Genomic DNA, 19,674 nt, shown 5'->3' with positions numbered 1-19,674 from the left:
AGCAGCTGCGGCGGGAGGCAATGCGGGCGCATCGCGGAAGAAGGACGGCGGTGGGACGGGCTGGGCCGCCCACATCCCCGGCCGAGCAATTTAATTGGCTGTTTTGCCGACAAACTGTCGAATCGGATAATAGTTTGTAAGCGCGCCTTGAGCCTATCAAAGACGTGCTTCTTCCGCTCCGGTAGTTTGAACCGCCTCGGTCGGCGGCCCGGGGCCGCGGGTGCCTGCAGGTGAGAGGGGTGGCGGGGGGCGGCCGGGGGCACTGTGACTGACACAGCACCGTTCCCATAAACATGGGGCTCCTGCCCGGCGGGGTACCCGTTGGCAATCCCTCTCACCCCCCACCCGAGCTTGCCACCACTCGTTAAGGGGATCTGTGAGCACCTCCTGCCCCCGGGTAGTTGAGCTGCTTGCCTTAAAAGCCCTGTAAAAAGGTGTCCTATTCACCTGCGGAACTGTGCTCCCACCTGCCCCTCCACCCGCGTGCTTACCTGACTGTGCCTCCCAGGTGTCTGCGTGGCTGCCGCGTCCTGCTGTTGTTAGTTGACATGGCAGCGGTGGTCACTGTAGTGTGGTTACAGAGGTGCTGGCGTGAGAAGCTTACAAATGTGGACTTGAGCAGTGCTGCTTTGCAAGGGGGTATAGTAAAAGGGAAATAGCATGTCTTGTGTCTGCTGAGAGATTGAATAGTTCTGTTTAATAGCTGTTGAGTCCTCCTATCTGAAGGCACTGTTAAATTATTTGAAAAGCATCACTTATAGTCAAACAAACCCAAAAGCAAAAATCCTGAGCACAGCTCAGGTAATTCAAACTAAGGATGGGAACAGCCATGGTGAGTCAGGTCAAAAATCATTATAATTGTCTCCTTTTCCAAGAGTAGCAGCCTTAAGATTGTGGATGTACACTTACGATTTGGAAGAAACTACTGTTGTTAACAGGATTTTTTTCTTTAATGAAGCCAGCTGCGTGTTTTGATAGATGCTCAAGTAATAATAGAACAATATAGTAAGCACAAAGATGTTCCTATCACTGTCTCACCATATAGTGGTTTTCAGCTAGCAAATCATGTTGTTGACTCAGAGATGATGTCTTACTTAATATCTGTTAATTTCTCTCTCAGAAACTTACCCAGTATTTTCTTAAACTTAGTGCTTGTTCACTGAGATTAAAGCAGACAAGTTGTATGTAGCATCACATGGCAATGATGTCTGTAAACACTGGATTAAAAGAAGTGTATTAAGTTATTGTAGTAAGCCAATCTGCAGATTTCTAGAATTGTAGGTTTACTGTGATTTTCCCTGGAATGTTACAGTAATCAAATTGCAAGGTTAGGTTCTGGACACAAACATTAGAGGTACATAAAGGCAAAATAAACATGAGGAAAGCTCGAACATAAAGAAAAGGGATGGGAAGAGGAGGCAAATACACAGAGCTTGAGGTGACAGTGGGTGATTTTATAAGATGTCAAACAGGTAAGCTGCAGTTACAGGTTTGAAGGGAAGGTAGTGTGGAGTGGAGAGATAGCATCACTTGTAGTGAAAGAAGCTTTTGAGTTTTGGAAGACCACAAACTTAAGAGTAGTTTCAGTGATAATCAGGGAACTAGATACATAAGAATGAGTGTCAGGGCATGATCTCAGAAACCTGAAAATAGAAATCAGAACAGTGGTCTTAAGTTTTTGGACTTTTTTTTTTTTAAGGAAACCTTTGGAGTCCTTTGGACTCCTCTCTTCCAATGAAAGTCCATTTGCCCTCCTGTTTCTCTGGATAATTTGTTGCAGTTTACTACTTTTTTAAGTGGACTGAGAAGGGAAGAGAACGGTGTCTGTAATTTATGGCTGTAAATACAACTTTAATTCCTGTAAGTGCTATAGTGGTCTCCTTATTCCTCCCTCACCCCCCAGTGCATGCACATTTTCATACCTCCACGACTTTTAGCGTATTCAAGACCCACAATTTAGGAAACTATATGAGTGCAAAGGCATATGGAATTGAAGCTGACTTTTTAAGATTAGTGAAGAACGGTATTTTGGCTATTAAAACAATATATTGACTAAAGGAAGGGGTGCTAGTACAGTTACTTGATTAGGTATAGACACCAAAGCCAAAGTAACAGATAGAGAGTAATTTCTGGGACAGAGGAGAAAATGAAAATTATCAGAGCAGGAGACAATAAAAATGGAAGAGATGAGGAAGCTAGTATTTCGTATCTATGTAGTATTTCATCTACAGATCAATATACAGCAATAAAAGTATTTAGTAAACCTCCCTTACATATTTTGTCATAAAAACCATGGTTAGTATATTAGGGCTCATCAGGAAGTAGAGCAATGGTAATCATGTCTTTTGAACCTTAGACTCTAGGAAATCTCAGCATTTAAAATTGTCTTTATACCATTTCTATAGTGTCTTAAGCACAGAAACAAACTTGCCATTCTGAAAGGTGTAGATACCTGTGGCAGAGAGAGCTTTTGAAGTACAGGAAGAATCAGCTTCAAGAGTAGCTCACAGAACAGAAAGACTATTTCCATCTGTATTCCTGTATAGAGAACTATTGTGAGTTTTCTGACATTTTGAAAAATTATGATGTTGCTTAAGGAGGCTAGTCCTGCCAATTTAACGACAGTACAACTAGCAATCTAAAAATAACATGTCAGAAAATGCATCTGTTTAAAAAACAATTGAGAATATTATAATTGATAGTTTTAAAGGTCTCTCTAAAAATAAATTTTCATTGCATGGTTGTTTGCTATATTCTACAAGCAGTCAGTTCTTCTGGTTATTTATGGTGGTCCTCCTCCTGAACTTACTCTCAGCTGGTAACTCCTCACTCAATGTGTCTGGTGATTGTTTTACATGTGCATCAGCCAACTATCACTCTGCCATTCATTCATGAACAAAGTAACATTGCTCAGTACTCAGTTCCCACTCATTCTGTAGTTTCTTCCATTCCCCTCAGATACCCTTCAGAATTCTTTTTTCCACATACATTCTAGGATTTTCCCCATACATTCTAGAGATAGAACCCTACCAAGTCCCATCACAAGAGCTCCAGTTCTTCACTGAAAGACATTTTCAAGGCTGGTGTAGATTAAAAGATACATATATCTTTCAGAAAGTCTTCAAGTTTCAATTCTACATCATCTGCTTCCCAAATGTTCAAAGAATGCGTCACTATTTTGCTTAGAAATTGCTGGAATGATTGACACTAGCAGGATCTAAAGCATTACCTGTTCTTCCATGTCTGTTTGTCTTCCTGGGCCTATAAGGCAAGAAGAGTTGAGAAAGTGGAGGAATAGTGATGTTGACCACTAAGTGAGGGCTTCAGGTTATTGAACTGGAGTGTTCAGGGCATCATTGCAGCTTGGGCAGTACTTCAGGTAGTTCAAGGGGAAAAAAAAGTCATACTGTAACTGAGTCATTCTTGTGGCAGTCTACTGGAATTTTGTACTGAAATAAGCTGGTAATCTCCAAAACAGTACAGTATGAATAAGAAGGAGGGATTGACACAGAAATGTATCTGTTCTGAAATTAAGGCTTTGGCTATTCTTGATATATGTTTCATCTGTGGGTTTTGGGTTTCTTTTCTCTCCAACAGTGTATTTCATTTACCGTTGATGTGAAATTTTGTATCATGAAGCATTAGGTATTAAACTTATTCAATCCATGTAAAATAGAAGAAAACTTACATTCTTGCTTTTGGGTCTTCCATTGTGGGTTGATTTGGGTTTTTTTTTTTAAGTCAGTGGAAGTCTTCTGAGTGTGGATTGGCTCAGGCAGTTTCCTACCTAGCATTATATAATGAAAATGTACAATCAGTTTAGCCCACAGCATGCGTATTGATGCAGTTTCTACAGTAGAATCTCTTTTTTCTGAGGGAAATGTTGATGAAAATACAGTAATCATACTGGAACTGAAAAATGAAATTCAGCTTCTACTGTTTTATAGACTAACTTTGTGCAGAATGTCATCAGATGAGGAGAAAAGCACAAGTCCTGTTTTGCCAAAAGACACTGTTCGGGGCAGTTCTGTTTCTTCAGATTTTCAGGTAGGAAAGAGGCAACCTCTTTTGGTTCACTGTCATTGCACTTTATTTGTCAAAGGGTAATTATGAGCAAATCTAATAAAACTTGCATCTCTTTCGTTCTGTGCGTACAGGAAAATAATAAAAATGTTAGTGAAAAGAAAATTAGATAAAACCAATCTGGGATTAAAATATCTTCACCTGGATTCCCTTCTGTGCAATTTTGATTTATGTGAAAATTCTTATCAAAACTTAAGAGATTGATCAGTGACAGCTATGAGTAAAGTAGTAAAGTTTTCTTTTTTTCCTGGGCATGTACAGAAGCACTGTTAAGTGGATTTCTTAAGATATTTTCTTCATGTGGATTAACTTTTGTCCATTTTAAACTGCCTGTTTATGGGCAGTTCATTTCTGCAGTTCGTATGCTTCTGTGTTTGTGATCATACCTCATGGATAAGTTCTCCTGATCTTTCCTTAGCAGCAGTAACTCATCCATGTTTCCAGAGCCTTTTGTAGTCAGAAAACAAGACGAAGGTGTTGTGTCATGAATTTTGAAAGACTAAAATTTTTTTTATGATGTGACTGATTTATAAGGAGGTTCTAAGGCCACCTTGTTAGCTGTTTCACAACTGAGAACACATCTAGAATTGAGCAGAATATTTTGGGTGGAAGTAACTTACAGCAATCATCTAGACCACTTCAGGGCTGGCATAGAGTTAAAGCATGTTATTAAGGGCATTGTCCAAATGCCTCTTTAACACTGACAGGCTTGGATCATTGACCACCTCTCTAGGAGGCCTATTCTGGTGTTTGACAACCCTCTTGGTGAAGACATGCTTCATAATGTCCAGTCTTAACCCACTCTGGGTGCAGCTTTGAACCATTCCTATGCATCCTGTCACTGGATCACAGGGAGAAGAGATCAGCTCCTCCCTCTCAGCTTGCCCTCCTCAGGAAGCTGTAGAGAGCAATGAGATTGCCCCTCAGCCTCCTTTTGTCCAATCTAGACAAGCCCAAGGTCCTTACCTGCACCTCGCAGAAGACTGTTGGAAAAGAAGAACACTGGGGTCAGAGCTGAGCAATACAAATGTTGACAGGGAAGTACTCTACTCCTTTTACATAATTTTGAAGGGACTTTTGTTTGGGTGCTTTTAAATAGAGGCCAGAATTAACTTTTCGTTATAAAATGAATCCACTAGCTCTTAGAGAATTTCCGTTTACTTATAATTGAATTGTGCTAGACTTTGTCCATTCAATCCATTCTTTTCGTGTTGTCTTAGTAATTTGAATGCAATCCTAAGGACAAATGCTAAGCAGCATCTGTAGGATTTTATAATACTTCATGAAGGAATAAAAAAAAAAAAGAAACCTCTTAAATGCTCTTGTGCCCTTTGCTCATTGAAACGCTGATTTATTTACTTCTACAAAACCAAGGTAGTGTGAATTAAATGATCAAAACTCTGACCTTCAAGCTTTGGCCTATATTCCTCTAGTTTTATGCTCTAACAGGATTTTTGTGTTTGACTTTAAAGTTTTGTTTTGAGCAGAACAAAGATAGTAAGTGAACCAAAGATATATTGTTAATTTTATTAGGTTTTTATTTGAAATTTATTGGTCAGTCTTGTATTCCAATTGCAGTGTTATTGTTAAAGAATACTTAAGACTAAAACAGTACAAATACAACAATAGAATTAAGACAGAATGATTACTGGTGCCCTGGTTTAGTACTTTCCAACTGGCCTTTTTTCCCAAATGTTAATTAGTGGCTTTGATCAGTTTCAGCTTTTAACTGCTGAAATTTTTAAATTTTTTAATTAACTTTTTTAATTAATTACTTGTTTGTACGTTTAAGCTGTAATACAGGTTGTTCACAGTTTTGCACTGAACTTTCATTCTGAAAGTCTGTTTAATTATGAGATTTTTAAAAAATGTTAATTGGCTTACTTCAGTACATAGTATAATGGTTTATATTGGTTAGATTGGTTTATAACTTTTTTATAACTTTTTAACAGGAAAGCTTTTCTGTTACTTACATATGTATATTCCATACACCTATATAATTTTAAAAATTCATAATACAAGGTGAGAATAATTATATCCAATCTAAAGAAAATACTGGATACTGAAATATCTTTTGATGATAGGTTTTAGAATTCACAACAAAGAAATCGTAATGTTCCGGAATATTGCATGTGACAGTGTTCTGTAGCATCTTTGCCATACCTATAAAAATACGTATTTTTCTTTGCAGTAATAGTAGTGCTTAGAAATAATATCAGGTGATTAACCGCTGATATGATGTGGAACTTTTTTTTTTTGTTTTTTCATTTTTTTTCATAGTTCATGTTTTTGTTTAAGATGGCTATTATACTTCCCAGTTCTGGCATCTAGCAAAGTGTTTGTAACTATTCCAGTGTATCTGGCTGTAATCGGAATGAACATGAAACAGGAGAAAGGTAAATTATTATAGTCATGGTAGGAAAACAGCTTGCTTTTACTGCTTTAAGGGAAATCCTCTTACTTTTAGCCATAATAATAATTTAAAAAGCTCCCCAAAATTATTGAAAAACATTTCCACTCCTACAAATACATATATATATACTCTTGTATATTCCTACGTAAACCTAGATTTTAGAAAAGTCATTGTAGTTTTATAGTTATTTGTCATCACCTTCGGACAGGATGAATATGAAGAGCTGCTTCGTTATGCTGTAGTGGCTCCGAAGTTTGACCAGTGTGTCTCAAAGAGGTCAGAACCTGCTTCAGAGCTGAGAGCTGGTGGTAGATCTTCAAGTGCAGCAGATGATGCCGTTCACCGTAAGGCTCCAGGTAGTATGTGCAAAGCTATGTGTTGAGCTTACAAGAACAAGGATAGAAATGTTTTGGCTTAAGTTTTCTAATAGCTTCTTTTGAAAAATACATGTAACTCATACATTGTACATTTACATTTTGCACAAGAAAAATTTAGGAAAGCATATTCACTGAAGGGGTCTCTGACATCACTTTCAGATGATAGTATTGTTCAGATGACAGTTCCATGTGTTTTGTGATGCAGATATTTGAAGTGTTTAGAGTAATCATACAAGAAGAGGTTCCCTTATGTGCAATATATGTCATCAGACTCTTTTTGCTCCTTCCTGACTGCCATGATAGATAAATGAGTATTTAAAATACAATTATTTGGAAGTAAGAGTTACCTTAAAAAGGCTTTGTGTAGTGACTAATTATGCCACTAATAAATACCATTCTCAGTCTTGTAGTTCCGTCACTCTGTTCCAGTTTTTCTTTATTACTTGGACTGTATAAACTTAGTGTCATGTGATGCATTAGTAACTATGCTGTTTATGGTTATATGTTGTTTGCTTTTCCCTAGCATTTAGATAAAGGAAGCTCTGTCAATTTTGCTTCAGAAGAAATAGTAAACAATCATACCTGCATTATTTCTTTACTAGGGAGTTTAGATTAATCAGGAAGAACTGAATTTAAATTAACTTCTATTTTTTGTCATGCTATTGCATGATAAAAACATTTTCCTACAATTTTCTCTTCACTCCTCTTTCTTGGCTCATTAGAATGGCTTTATCTCTACTACTGAAATGAGTATGGAGTATAAAATGTGTAGATAATTTTATTATTAGAGACGAAGCAACCTTGAAGTGCTGTGTAAGTATAGCACTAATTGTTGTCTTGGAGTAAATATTGTTCATGGCTAATGTATGCAAGAACTCTTGGCCATGCTGATCAGAGCTAAATAACTCTGCTAGCAGGAGTCTACTATTATGGTTGCAAGGGGCAGTGCAGACACTGAAAGTTGTTCATTTCGTATTAACAAAAGAACTATGAATGAAAACCAATCTATCTTCTTAAATTGCACATTGTTTTCACTAGAATAAAAAGCAATCTTGGTAGGCTGTCAACTACCATTTAGTTAACTCACTTTAATACAATATAATAAAAAATTATCTAGCAACAGACTCTTAAAATAAGGCATGTGATTAAAATGAGAGAGGTAGTATTGGTAATGTTCTGTATCTTTCCACAATGACTCTGTGAAGTGGTCTTTGGGTATGTTCAGACGCCCAAGCTAGTACCTTTCTTCCCAGCGTTTTATCATTTTTATGAGCAAATTGAAGATCTTAGTCCTTAAGGACATCATATTTGCAACTTCTTCCCATGCAGAATTAGTGTGGTTGTTCTCCTGAATATCAGATTGCCTAGGAAAGGTAGAAGGCATGATTTTGAGTTCATTTAAAGCATGAGAATGAAGGTTTGGAGAGAGAGAATATTCTGTGTTGGAAGTAAATCTGGCATTACAATGTGAATAATGTTAGAAAAACTTCTGCCAACAGAGAAGTTTAAAGTGCAGCCTTTTAATTTTTATTTTTACATATTGAATTTTATTAACTGATCCAATATAGTTATCCTGTGTAGGAATTGTACCAAGATGCATAAGAAATCAGATCAATAGAAGCTGCTTGTATTTTGTACTATGGCAGTTACTCTTGAACATTCAAACACAGAAAATTCCACTAGAGTAATAGGTGTTCCTGCAGCTCCTAGAATGAGAGCAGTTGCTTGGTGTTTAAAAAATTAAGATAAAAAATGTTTTGATTACAGGAATGAAACATCCTCATTTGTTACATAAGTTCAGGGTATCAAAAATTGCAGATAGATTCAGCTGAAGGTAACATTTAAACTATCTGTGATTTCCACAGCCAAAGAAGTTTCAATGGCTACTCTCATGAGGTTCCTTTAGATCCTGTACATGAAGAGGGTTTGAGTCTTCTAGTACTAGTTTACTTGTCTGAAGGTATTTGCTGTTACATGGGATCTTGGTTTAGCAGAGTGATACAGCAATATACTGAAATCGTAGTGCAAGCACAAATCACGGTCCATAGGATCTCTCAAATTTTCAGGTCAGCATACTCTGTAAATTAAACTCTCTTTTCTAAACTCAATAGGAAAGAAAGCAAACACATCAAACAAGGGCTCAGTGCCCTTTGTACAAACTAGTCTAATGTGGATTCACTTATCCCTCAGTTCGTGAGGTTTTTAGACTCATAGAATAGTTAGAGTTGGAAATCTAGTTCCAACCTCCCACTAAACCAGGTCACCCAAGGTTCTGTCCAACCTGGTCTTGAACACTGCCAGGGATGGAGCATTCACAACTTCCCTGAACAATCCATTCCAGTGCCTCACCACCCTCACAGTAAAGAACTTCCTTATATCCAATCTAAACTTCCCCTGTTTACATTTTAACCCATTGCCCCTTGTCCTTTCACTACAATCCCTAACGAAGAGTCCCTCCCCAGCATCCTTATAGGACCCCTTCAGATACTGGAAGGCTGCTGTGAGGTCTCCATGCAGCTTTCCGTTCTTCAGGCTGAACAAACACAACTTTCTCAGCCTGTCTTCCCACGTGAGGTGCTCCAGCCCCCGATCATCCTCATGGCCTCCTCTGGACTTGTTCCAACAATTCCATGTCCTTTTTATGTTGAGGACACCAGAACTGCACACAATCCTCCAAGTGAGGTCTCACAAGAGCAGAGTAGAGGGGCAGGATCACCTCCTTTGACCTGCTGGTCACACTTCTTTTGGTGCAGCCCAGGATACGGTTGGCTTTCTAGGCTGCAAGTGCACACTTCAGCTGGCTCATGCTCATTTTCTCATCAACCAACAACCCAAAGTCCTTCTCTGCAGGGCTGCTCTGAATCTCTTCTCTGCCCAGCCTGTAGCTGTGCCTGGGATTGCTCAGACCCAGGCGTAGGTCCTTGCACTTGGCATGATTAAACTTCATAAGGTTGGCATCAACCCACCTCACAAGCGTGTCAAGGTCCCTCTGGATGGCATTCCTTCCCTCCAGCATATCAACCGAACCACACAGCTTGGTGTCATGGGCAAACTTGCTGAGGGCGCACTCAATCCCACTGTCCATATCACCGACAAAGATGTTGAACAAGAACAAAGATGTTGAGCAATAAATTAGAATAACTCACAAGTTCTGCAATTCATAACTTGCATCCCATAACTCACATCTCTGTGAACACCTGTCTGAACGGCAGAGAAAGTGCTCATCCTTCCTTCTCCATTACAGTGTGGGGTACCCTATATCACAACAGGAAGCACAAAAGCCTCAGCAGTCTGGCTGCTGTTGTATGTGGTTCAAAAGCGTTTTGAGTAGACTGACGTGTTTATGTCTTGCAGCTTAAAAGGTTGGTCTACACTATTCCTGTAAGTTAATGGATTCTGAAGGAACTGCTTGGCAAGGCTGCACAAGGTGTTATGGCAGCAGGAGATAGCAAGCTCCAGGTGATAACAGCTGTGCAATTAACTTCAGCCTTTCTGTCCTTCATATCCTGTCTACATGCTGCTCTTGCCTTGACCTGGTGATACTACTTCCACAGTGTACCAGGCCTTAGCATGTGTTAGCCAAAATCTGAGCAAGACTTGAGTGAACAGTCACAGCATGATAGAGTAATCATAATATACAGTTAGATCACTGTTACAGTCTCTTTACACTAGCCATCAAGATATGAGGTGTCCCGTGTTGCTGGGAAGGACTTGTGTGGGTTTAAGTGAGCGCAAGCCTGTTGCTCGGTTGAAGATTCATTTTGCTGGTTACTCAGTTTTCATACGGTGTTGGATTGAGCCTACACTTCCTGCAAGCTCCTTTGGCTAGCACAGGAATGAATTTGTACTTTTTTGTTAACTAAGGCCACTTACACACCCAGTTGATCCACTCAACTGGTACAGCATTTTATGAAAAAAAAAGGCCACCTTCTGCCCGTCCCTGTGTTGAGAGAAGTTCAGTAAAGCTGTCATCACTTGTTGTATTCTTCTCTGAGCTTTATTAGTATCTCATCTCCTCTGAATCTTCTTCCATTATAGAAGGCTGTTGATCGCTCACTGTAGGAGATTGTCAGGATTCAAGTACATTTGCAAAACTCTTGAATTGCAGATCAGTTCAGATCAGCTGCCTGAAGCATTTCTCAGCCTGAGAAGTTGTTCTTACATGGAAAGAAGAAAATTCCAGACACAGCAATGTGGAATTATGGAGCAAATTCTAGTTCACGTCTTTTCCCCAGTGCTCTATTTAATTACAGTTTTGTCTCCTATTTTATTTGGAGCTTTGTTTTGCAAGGGAATATTTGTGATGCTGCTGTTCATAACAAGATCAGAATCAAAACACTAGACTTGTGCCGGGGGAGGGGAGGTTGGTAGCTGACTGTATTCTGTTTTTTTTTATTATACTTGTCTGAATAGAAGATCTTAGCCAGCACTGTCTTCTGTCTTTAATGCCATGAGAACTCTTACTTTTTGTTGTTTTGGTTTGTTGTTTTTTTTGTTGGGGCCAAACATGTAGCCTATGAAATCTGTTCCTCTTTACTGCCTAAAGGTGTTCAGCAGATCTGAGAGGGTGAATTTACATTGTATTGATTGCTTCTCGTGAAATATTTGAATAGGGTTCTCTCTTAATATACATGGTATTATCAGATAAGCATAGTAATTTGCGAGCTGTACTTAATTGTTCTGAGACAAGGGAAAGAAATGCTCTTATACTGGATGGTGATCAAAATTTTACATTGAAGTGTTATGTATCGCTCATTAAAAGGAATCACATATTCCCCCAAGTTACAGACGCTCAGATGCTTACTGTCTTTGCAAAGGTCAACACCTTGTAAAATATGGTTTCTCTTTTACTTTCAAAATTTTGTAAAATGGTTGAAAACAGTAAAGGTGCTCATGATCTTCTTGGAGACTGAGACAAAAAGAATATTAACGTGGCCCCACCATGCCTCTGTTAACTATACAGTATAAATAAACTTATGGTGTTCTGCTGCTTTATCAAAACATAGGTTTGCTTTTTAAAATGTCACTGTGTCATGTCAGTCTAGGAAAGAGATGTCTTACATCTTGGTTGTTATTCAAGGATCACCTGCTACAAGCTCAGGAGTGTTGTGTCCCAACTAGAAGGAAGTGCAGCAGGAGGGCCGGGAGACCTCCATGAGTGGATAAGGAGCTGCTGAGGAAACTTAGAGGGGAAAAAAGAGGATTATAAAAGGTGGAATCAAGGACAGGAAGCCTCAGAAGAATACAGGGATGCTGTCTGGGAAGCTAGGGACCAGGTTAGGAAAGCTAAGGCTCAGTTAGAATTAAGCTTGGCTAGGGATGTGAAAGATAACAAGAAAGGAATTCTACAGGTACATTGCAAATAAAAGACACACTAGGGACAATACAAGCCCCCTCCAGAAGCTATCAGGAGAAGTGGCTACCCTGGATTTGGAGAAGGCTGAGGTTCTGAATGACTGCTTTGCCTCAGTCTTCACTGGCAAAGGCTCTGACCGCACCACCAAAGTCTTGGAAGGCAGACACAGGGACTGTGAGAATGAAGACCTTGAGCCCACTGTAGGAGAGGATCTGATTTGAGACCATCTTAAAACCTGAACATACACAAGTCCATGGGACCTGATGAAATCCATCTGTGGGTCCTGAAGGAGCTGGAAGATGAAGTTGCTAAGCCGCTGTTCATCATATCCAAAAAATCATGTCAGCCAGGTGAAGTTCCCAACGACTGGAAAAGGGAACTATAACCCCCATTTTCAAGAAGGGGAAAATGGATGACCCAGGGAACTACAGACCAGTCAGTCTCACCTCTGTGCCTGGCAAAATCTTGGAGCAGATTCTCCTGGAAGGCATGCTAAGGCACATGAAAAACAACAAGGTGCTTGGTGACAGCCAGCATGGCTTCACTAAGGGGAAATCCTACCTGAACGATTTGGTGGCCTTTTATGATGGGGCTACAGAACTGATGGACAGGGACAGAGCAGTTGACGTCATCCACCTGGACTTGTGTAAAGCGTTCGACACTGTCCCACACGACATCCTTGTCTCTAAATTGGAGAGACATCAATGTGATGAATGGACCACTTGGTGGATAAAGAACTGGCTGGATGGCTGCACACAGAGAGTTGTGGCTCAGTGTCCGGCTGGAGACCAGTAACGAGTGGTGTCCCTCAGGGATCGGTGTTGGGACCGGTCTTGTTCAACATCTTTGTCGCTGACATGGACAGTGGAATTGAGCGTGCCCTCAGCAAGTTTGCCGATGACACCAAGCTGTGTGGTTCAGTTGATATGCTGGAGGGAAGGAATGCCATCCAGAGGGACCTTGACACGCTTGTGAGGTGGGCTGATGCCAACCTCATGAAGTTTAACCATGCCAAGTGCAAGGTCCTACACCTGGGTTGGAGCAATTCCAAGCACAGCTACAGGCTGGGCAGAGAAGAGATGCAGAGCAGCCCTGCGGAGAAGGACTTTGGGTTGTTGGTTGATGAGAAAATGAGCATGAGCCAGCTGAAGTGTGCACTTGCAGCCCAGAAAGCCAACTGTATCCTGGGCTGCGTCAAAAGGAGTGTGACCAGCAGGTCGAAGGAGGTGATCCTGCCCCTCTACTCTGCTCTCCTAAAACCTTACTTGGAGTATTGTGTGCAGTTCTGGTGTCCTCACCATTAAAAAGGACATGGAACTGTTGGAACAAGTCCAGAGGAGGCCAGGAGGATGATCAGGGCGCTGGAGCACCTCCCATATGAAGATAGGCTGAGAAAGTTGGGACTGTTCAGCCTGGAGAAGAGAAGGCTGCGTGGAGACCTCATAGCAGCCTTCCAGTATCTGATGGGGGGCTATAGGGATGCTGGGGAGGGACTCTTTGTTAGGGACTGTAGTGATAGGACAAGGGGTAACAGGTTAAAACGTAAACAGGGGAAGTTTAGATTGGATATAAGGAAGAAGTTCTTTACTGTAAGGGTGGTGAGGCACTGGAATGGGTTGCCCAGGGAGGTTGTGAATGCTCCATCCCTGGCAGTGTTCAAGGCTAGATTGGACAGAGCCTTGGACGTTATCGTTTAGTGTGAGGTGTCCCTGCCCATGGCAGGGGTGTTAGAACTAGGTAATCTTAAGGTCACAGTGGGAAGATTCCTTCTCTTCAGGCTACCAGTCCTCAGTATTGATCTATTCAATTTATGAGAGGAATTTAATTTATTTTTTTTTAAGTATGCGTTTTTGCAAATTGCTGCCCTTGCTTTGGCCACTGGTAGCAGATCAGGTGTGGTTCCTGTGTCAGAGCTTATTTACTTTATGGAGCAGAAAATCTCAAATACCAGAGGAACAAAAATTCCCCTAAAAAACCCACAAACAAACAAACAAATGACCCCAACAATAGTATTGGGATGACAGACACTTGGAAAGAACAACTAATTTCATTACCTCTATGATACTGTCTAGAGATTTGTCTGAGTAAATGCATGTGGGCATTATTTAATGAAGTATATTTTTATACTTGATCATATCCAAATGGTTCCATCTCCTTGGTACCTTAGCGAACTGTAACTGAGTGTCATCAAGTAATGCAGTGGAAAGAATAGAGGTGACAGAAGGAGAGCATTAGGAATAAGAATGAAGTTAATATGTATGCAACTAGAAAATTATGGCAATACTGGAAGGCCAAGTTTATGTAAGATGATGATATAAATATGTAACAGGTACAGTCAGTGGATTCAGTGAAGGATACATCCTGTGATAAATGAGAAGAGTGAAAGATGGGTTAGCATAATCTGTATTTAGGGAGGATTAAGGGGAAGGGAGTGGTGAATGTATAATAATATGATCTCAGACTGTGGATGTTGTCAGTCTAGTATCCTGTTTTTATTGATTACATTTTGTTCATTTTTTTACTTTGTGAATATCTTGCAAACTGTGTTCTGTAAGTTGGGTACTTTTTAATCCAAACTAATATTAAAAGTTTAAAAATAAAGACAAACCATCAGGCATTTTACAGCAACATCACAACTGAAGGAAAAGCACAGTGACATGCAGGACTGGGAACAAGTGGTGAAGGACAGAACTGGGAGTATTTGACAGTAGTAGCACTGCCAAATGCTTTATATTATGAAAGGAAGCCAGATTCCTCATCACTGAAATTAGATGTATTTCAAGTAGCCTGGGTCATCTGTCTAGCATATCATATTTTTTTTGAGATCCTTACTTGCAAAAAATAAGCAGTTTCTGCCATTAGCTAAGCAATGTTTTTCTCATTTACAGGAGAAGCAATAGTAAAAAGCTTGAGTCTGATCATAATATATCAGTGTGATTTGGAATAATCTTTTTATGGTCTTCTGCTGAGGTAATGTGGTAGGGTCTATAGAAATGGTGTGGTAGGCCAGACTTCTTTAGCTCAAGTGGATTTTAATGTTATGTGTAGTTCTGTGTGACCTTGGAAGAAAGACGAAAAAGCAGTTGTAACTCTCTCTGCATCACAGTTCTTCCTTTTTTCCTTTTTGTTTTGGAGGATGAATGTAATAGTTTCAATTCAGCCTACTTCATGGGGGAGTATTAGTCAGACAGCTCTTCTCATTTCCTTTGGACAAGGAGACCTAACAGTGACTGTAAGTGAGTGTGAACCATCAGGCTTCGCTTTGGATAAATTAGAAAATACTGCTTTGTGACAAACAAGTAAGTCTTCATGCTTGTACCAAAAAGTAGTACCCATCCACGATGAAACAGCTGTACAGGCAATATTTGTTTCCAGAAATGAAGACTAACATGTTGTAGGTTTCCTCTCCACTTATGAAAGAAGAAGAGTATTCTTTTGAAGTTGTCCTGGTTGTTATTGATACCAGGAATCTGGTAATCCATTTCCTTTTCAATTTTTTTCATTCAACTGTCAACTCAAATTAATAATTTTTCTGCAGTGAATAAATACGAAACAATATTTAATCTCTTCCATTTACTTAAATATTAATTTCTCTATTCTAAACTTTTTTTTTTTTTTTTTTTTACCCCTCACTTGGAACTCAAACACATGCCCATTTGCTCTTGGACATGAATTAATTTTTATTGCACCTGAAAGTGAGGCCTTATTGTGTAAGGCACTATATAAATTCATAGTAGATATTTCCTTTCTCAAGGAGTTGGAAATCTAATTATATGAGCAAATTGAAAGCTGTAGGAGAATTGGTGCAGGTACATACCAACACTGAATTATATCCACAGGTTGCATTGTGAGTGCACAAAGGAAGGCTGCTGACCTCAGGAGTTTACAGTCTCATTAAGGAAATTGGCTAAAGTTTTTCATTTTTTGACCAGGGATGTTAATTGACCAGAAGTCTTTGATGAGAGAGATGCTTTTTATTTCTGGCAGTGCTAATTTTTTGGTAGTTACTGTGATTATCCTCTTCAAAATGGAATCAGATTAGAAGAGTCTGTTCTCTAGGGGAGTGGTAGTTTTGATTTGACCTAAGGTTATAATGGGACTGCAGATTTAAATATACTTGTATCTTGGCAGCGTATATTTGAATTAGGTTTTCTGTTTTACACAGGGGAAGAGGTATCTGATGGCATAAATATTTTGGGGTTGTTTTGTTTTTCTTAATGCCTGGCTTCTGACTTCCATCCAGAATGCAGACAGTGCAGTCTTTCCAGAGTATCAATCCTTATTCTCTGTTTCATTTTTAGTCGTAATATCAGTGGAAAAGCCTTCTGAGGCCAATATGGAACAAATTCACCCTGCTCTTTTGGGAGAGACTTCTTCACAAGGGTCCACACACAGTCCAAGAGAAATCAGTGATACCTTAGTGACTGAATTAACTTTACCTGACGAAAAAGTAACTCAAATAGAAAACATACTTGATCTCTGGAGTGGAAGTCTTAAGGTATTTATTTCTTAAAAATCACATGCAAATGTTAATGCGTTGTAAAACAAGTGAGACTGCAGGAAAAGTTGCAGTGTGATTGCACTGGGAAAGGGTGTTGTTCTTTGATTGTTGTGTATTGCATTTAAGCACTAGAACTTTGGAATAACTTTCTCCTTTGGGGAAGTTCAGTTATATTCAATAGTTCACTATGTCTGGTAGTGTTTATAAACAGCCTGCTTAACGAAGGCATCATTGTAAATGTTCATGTCTCCTTAATTGCTAAATGTTTTAAGTTTTAAAGACTGGGGAGAAGGGAATAATTTTATTAATTGTGTTACTGTCATTCCTTTAACTTTTCAGACAAATGTTCTGACTGAACTGAGAAAATGGAAGCTTAGTTTGATTGAACACCACAAGCTTCAAATGAGACAAGAAAAAGAGAAGCATGCTTCACATGTGAGACAATTGAGCAATGAGATGGCAAACCTGAACGAGTTGCTGCGTACTTATGAAATCTCTATTGGCAGGAAAGATGAGGTAGTAATACAATTTCATAACTCAGTAGTTCCCTTATTTTTAAAAATGCACTGATGACTTTTTGAGTCCTTCTCTGAACAAAATTCTTCTTGCAGCAAATAACATAGAGAAGTAAATGTACAGCAGCAGAAGAATCGTTGTTGCTAATAATGTTGTCCATACTAACAGTGGAAACTTAAGATACTGAACATGTTGTATATACATATTCTGTATTGTTTACTTCTTAAATCTAGGGTCTGGTGGTGTTCCTTACTTATTTCATAATTAGATGAGTCCATTAGCTCTTTTTAAAGACTTTAGAAGTCTTTAGTTTTTCAATTTTTGGGGTTGGTATTCTTGAATTCTAAATGGGCAGCAGTCTCCTAAGTGTTTAAAGAGACTCTGGTTTAGGATTCTTAGGATTTGTATACTTGTACAGATTCATAGGATTGTACTCTTGGAGCCCTTGGGCTTTTCTGCTATCAGCAATATCAACAACTTCAAAATTAACTAGAATTGTGGAAACGGACATAAAGTTTTGGCAGCCCTTCGATCACATAACATAATTGAACCCTCCTATTGCTATCTTGAATTTTTAGCCTTGTACTTAGGAACACTTTTTAGAGTTAGCTTTTTTTCATTTCTGTTTACCTTTTTCTGATAAAAAAATGCATCAAAGGAATTAAAGTATGGAGGAAGCTGATGTTCTGTGTCCATTTGGCAGTCTAATCTTAGACTAAGCAAATACAAATGTTGTAACATTACAAGAACAGGATGAGTATAATATCATTTAAGTGCATATTTGCAGAACCATGGTTATGTCAATGTATACCATTAAAACATACCTGATTCTGTTGGATATCATTGTCCATGTTTAATGTTTACTCATGTTTAATGCAGCATAATTCACAATGATACTTTGAAAGCAGGGTGTTTTTTTCCTGTTACCCAAGAAATCAGCTCTTCAACCAATAATTTAGTTCAGTTTAAAAAAAAAACAAACATATTCTCAATACAAAGTTATTATTGCCATCACCTTATCAGTAGGTATTAGTGATTCCATGTATCCCACCATGTTTACCAAAACTGCTGTATTCTTACATGAGCATAAGCTGAATCCATCAGCCTCCCAATTATTACGAATACTGTAGATTCTTATTTTCACATTGTGAGTCTCACAAGTGATTTCTAGTGGCAAAAATATGCTAATCAAGGAACATGGATTTAGGCCAAGAATTCTAGTGGGTATCAACAGGTATGCAATGTCAAAAGTTAATGTTTTATGTTAGTATATGACATAGTTTCAAATGTATGTAATTTATTATACTAATTTGCTTTCTGTTTTGCTAGTGATCTGTTGAAATACAAATTTAATTCCAGATAAATTCATTGTCACTAATATAGCTGAGACTTCAGTTATTCCCAATATGCAAAACATTAAAATTGGTCATTTTTAAGGAGAAAAAAACTTATACTAGATATATTAACAATGTGAAGAATTCATTCTAGAAATCTAGAGAATAATCAGCTTTAAATGTATCAAATTTATCTTCATTTGTTTCTGACTGATATTGTAGACACATTAATGAAACCAAGGGTTTGCTAGTAATATTTCATTAAGCAGCCTGACTGAAATTCCATACTGAAACAAAATAGAAGTTCTCTACTGTTTGCTAGATAGCTGTTGATTTAAGGGTGAATATTATTTTAAGTATAATTAATTTAATTGATGTATGTTCAATAATTGCATGTAACATATGCAGTATAACATATTAAGATATGTTATCAAATAGCATAGCATGTTGTTCTTCACAGTCTGAATGTGGTAGTTGAAATAACTTCATGTTATTGACTGGAGTCCCAGGATTGTTCACTAATGCCCATTGGAGTTGCACAGACGTGACTTGATGGCAGAATCTAGTTTAAGTTAGGCAAAAATATAGAGAAATACTCAGTGGTTTGGTGTATCCCATTTGCATCATGACAGGCATAATTTGTAATCAGGGAACCTCAGCTGTTTCTGTATGCTAATTAAAACATATTTAGAGGTAGGTGGTAAAAGTCCCTAGTTGCATTGTCTGTCTGGTAGGCCATCTTGCCTCTGAAATGTTTTGGGTGCTATAGGTCTATATGATATCTTTGATGTGAACTTTTAAAAAGAATAACAGTTCTTGATCAGATTTTTCTAGTTCTTGGCAGCTCCTTAGCTTGCTAAATCTGTTCAGACAAGTGAATAAGATTTCTGTAGATAAATGATTTTGTTACACTTCAGTTAATTAATAAAGCACTAAAACAAACTTTTAATATAAATGCACCTGATATATCAAAATCATCTGTGAAGTGATTTTTCTAACCTTAGAATCATAGAATAGCTAGGGTTGGAAAGGACCTTAAGATCATCAAGTTCCAACCCCCCTGCCATGGGCAGGGACACCTCGCTCTAAGCCAT

The 19,674-nt window shown here is 38.7% G+C and overlaps 1 protein-coding gene across 6 annotated transcripts in view; it reads left to right on the top strand.

Annotated features, from left to right (window-relative positions):
• POC5 (POC5 centriolar protein) overlaps positions 1-19,674 on the top strand; it is a 30,755-nt gene continuing 11,081 nt past the window's right edge. For 2 of the 6 annotated variants that reach the window (XM_061369550.1, XM_061369549.1), the window contains exons 1-5: positions 1-230; positions 3,948-4,047; positions 6,705-6,852; positions 16,531-16,727; positions 17,070-17,246. In XM_061369550.1, coding sequence (XP_061225534.1) covers positions 3,964-4,047; positions 6,705-6,852; positions 16,531-16,727; positions 17,070-17,246 — 606 coding nt within the window. In that variant the 5' untranslated portion in view covers positions 1-230; positions 3,948-3,963. Of the gene's footprint in view, positions 231-1,724; positions 1,861-3,947; positions 4,048-6,704; positions 6,853-16,530; positions 16,728-17,069; positions 17,247-19,674 lie in introns of those variants that run through there. The other 4 variants (XM_061369553.1, XM_061369552.1, XM_061369551.1 and 1 more) reach the window with 4 other exon arrangements.

The sequence above is a fragment of the Neopsephotus bourkii genome, unplaced genomic scaffold, assembly GCF_033783945.1.
Source record: "Neopsephotus bourkii isolate Nb327-2 ecotype Australia unplaced genomic scaffold, CSIRO-AGI_Nbou_v1 NB_1507, whole genome shotgun sequence".
NCBI classification, from domain to species: domain Eukaryota; kingdom Metazoa; phylum Chordata; class Aves; order Psittaciformes; family Psittacidae; genus Neopsephotus; species Neopsephotus bourkii.
This window is presented reverse-complemented; position numbering and strand designations above follow the sequence as displayed.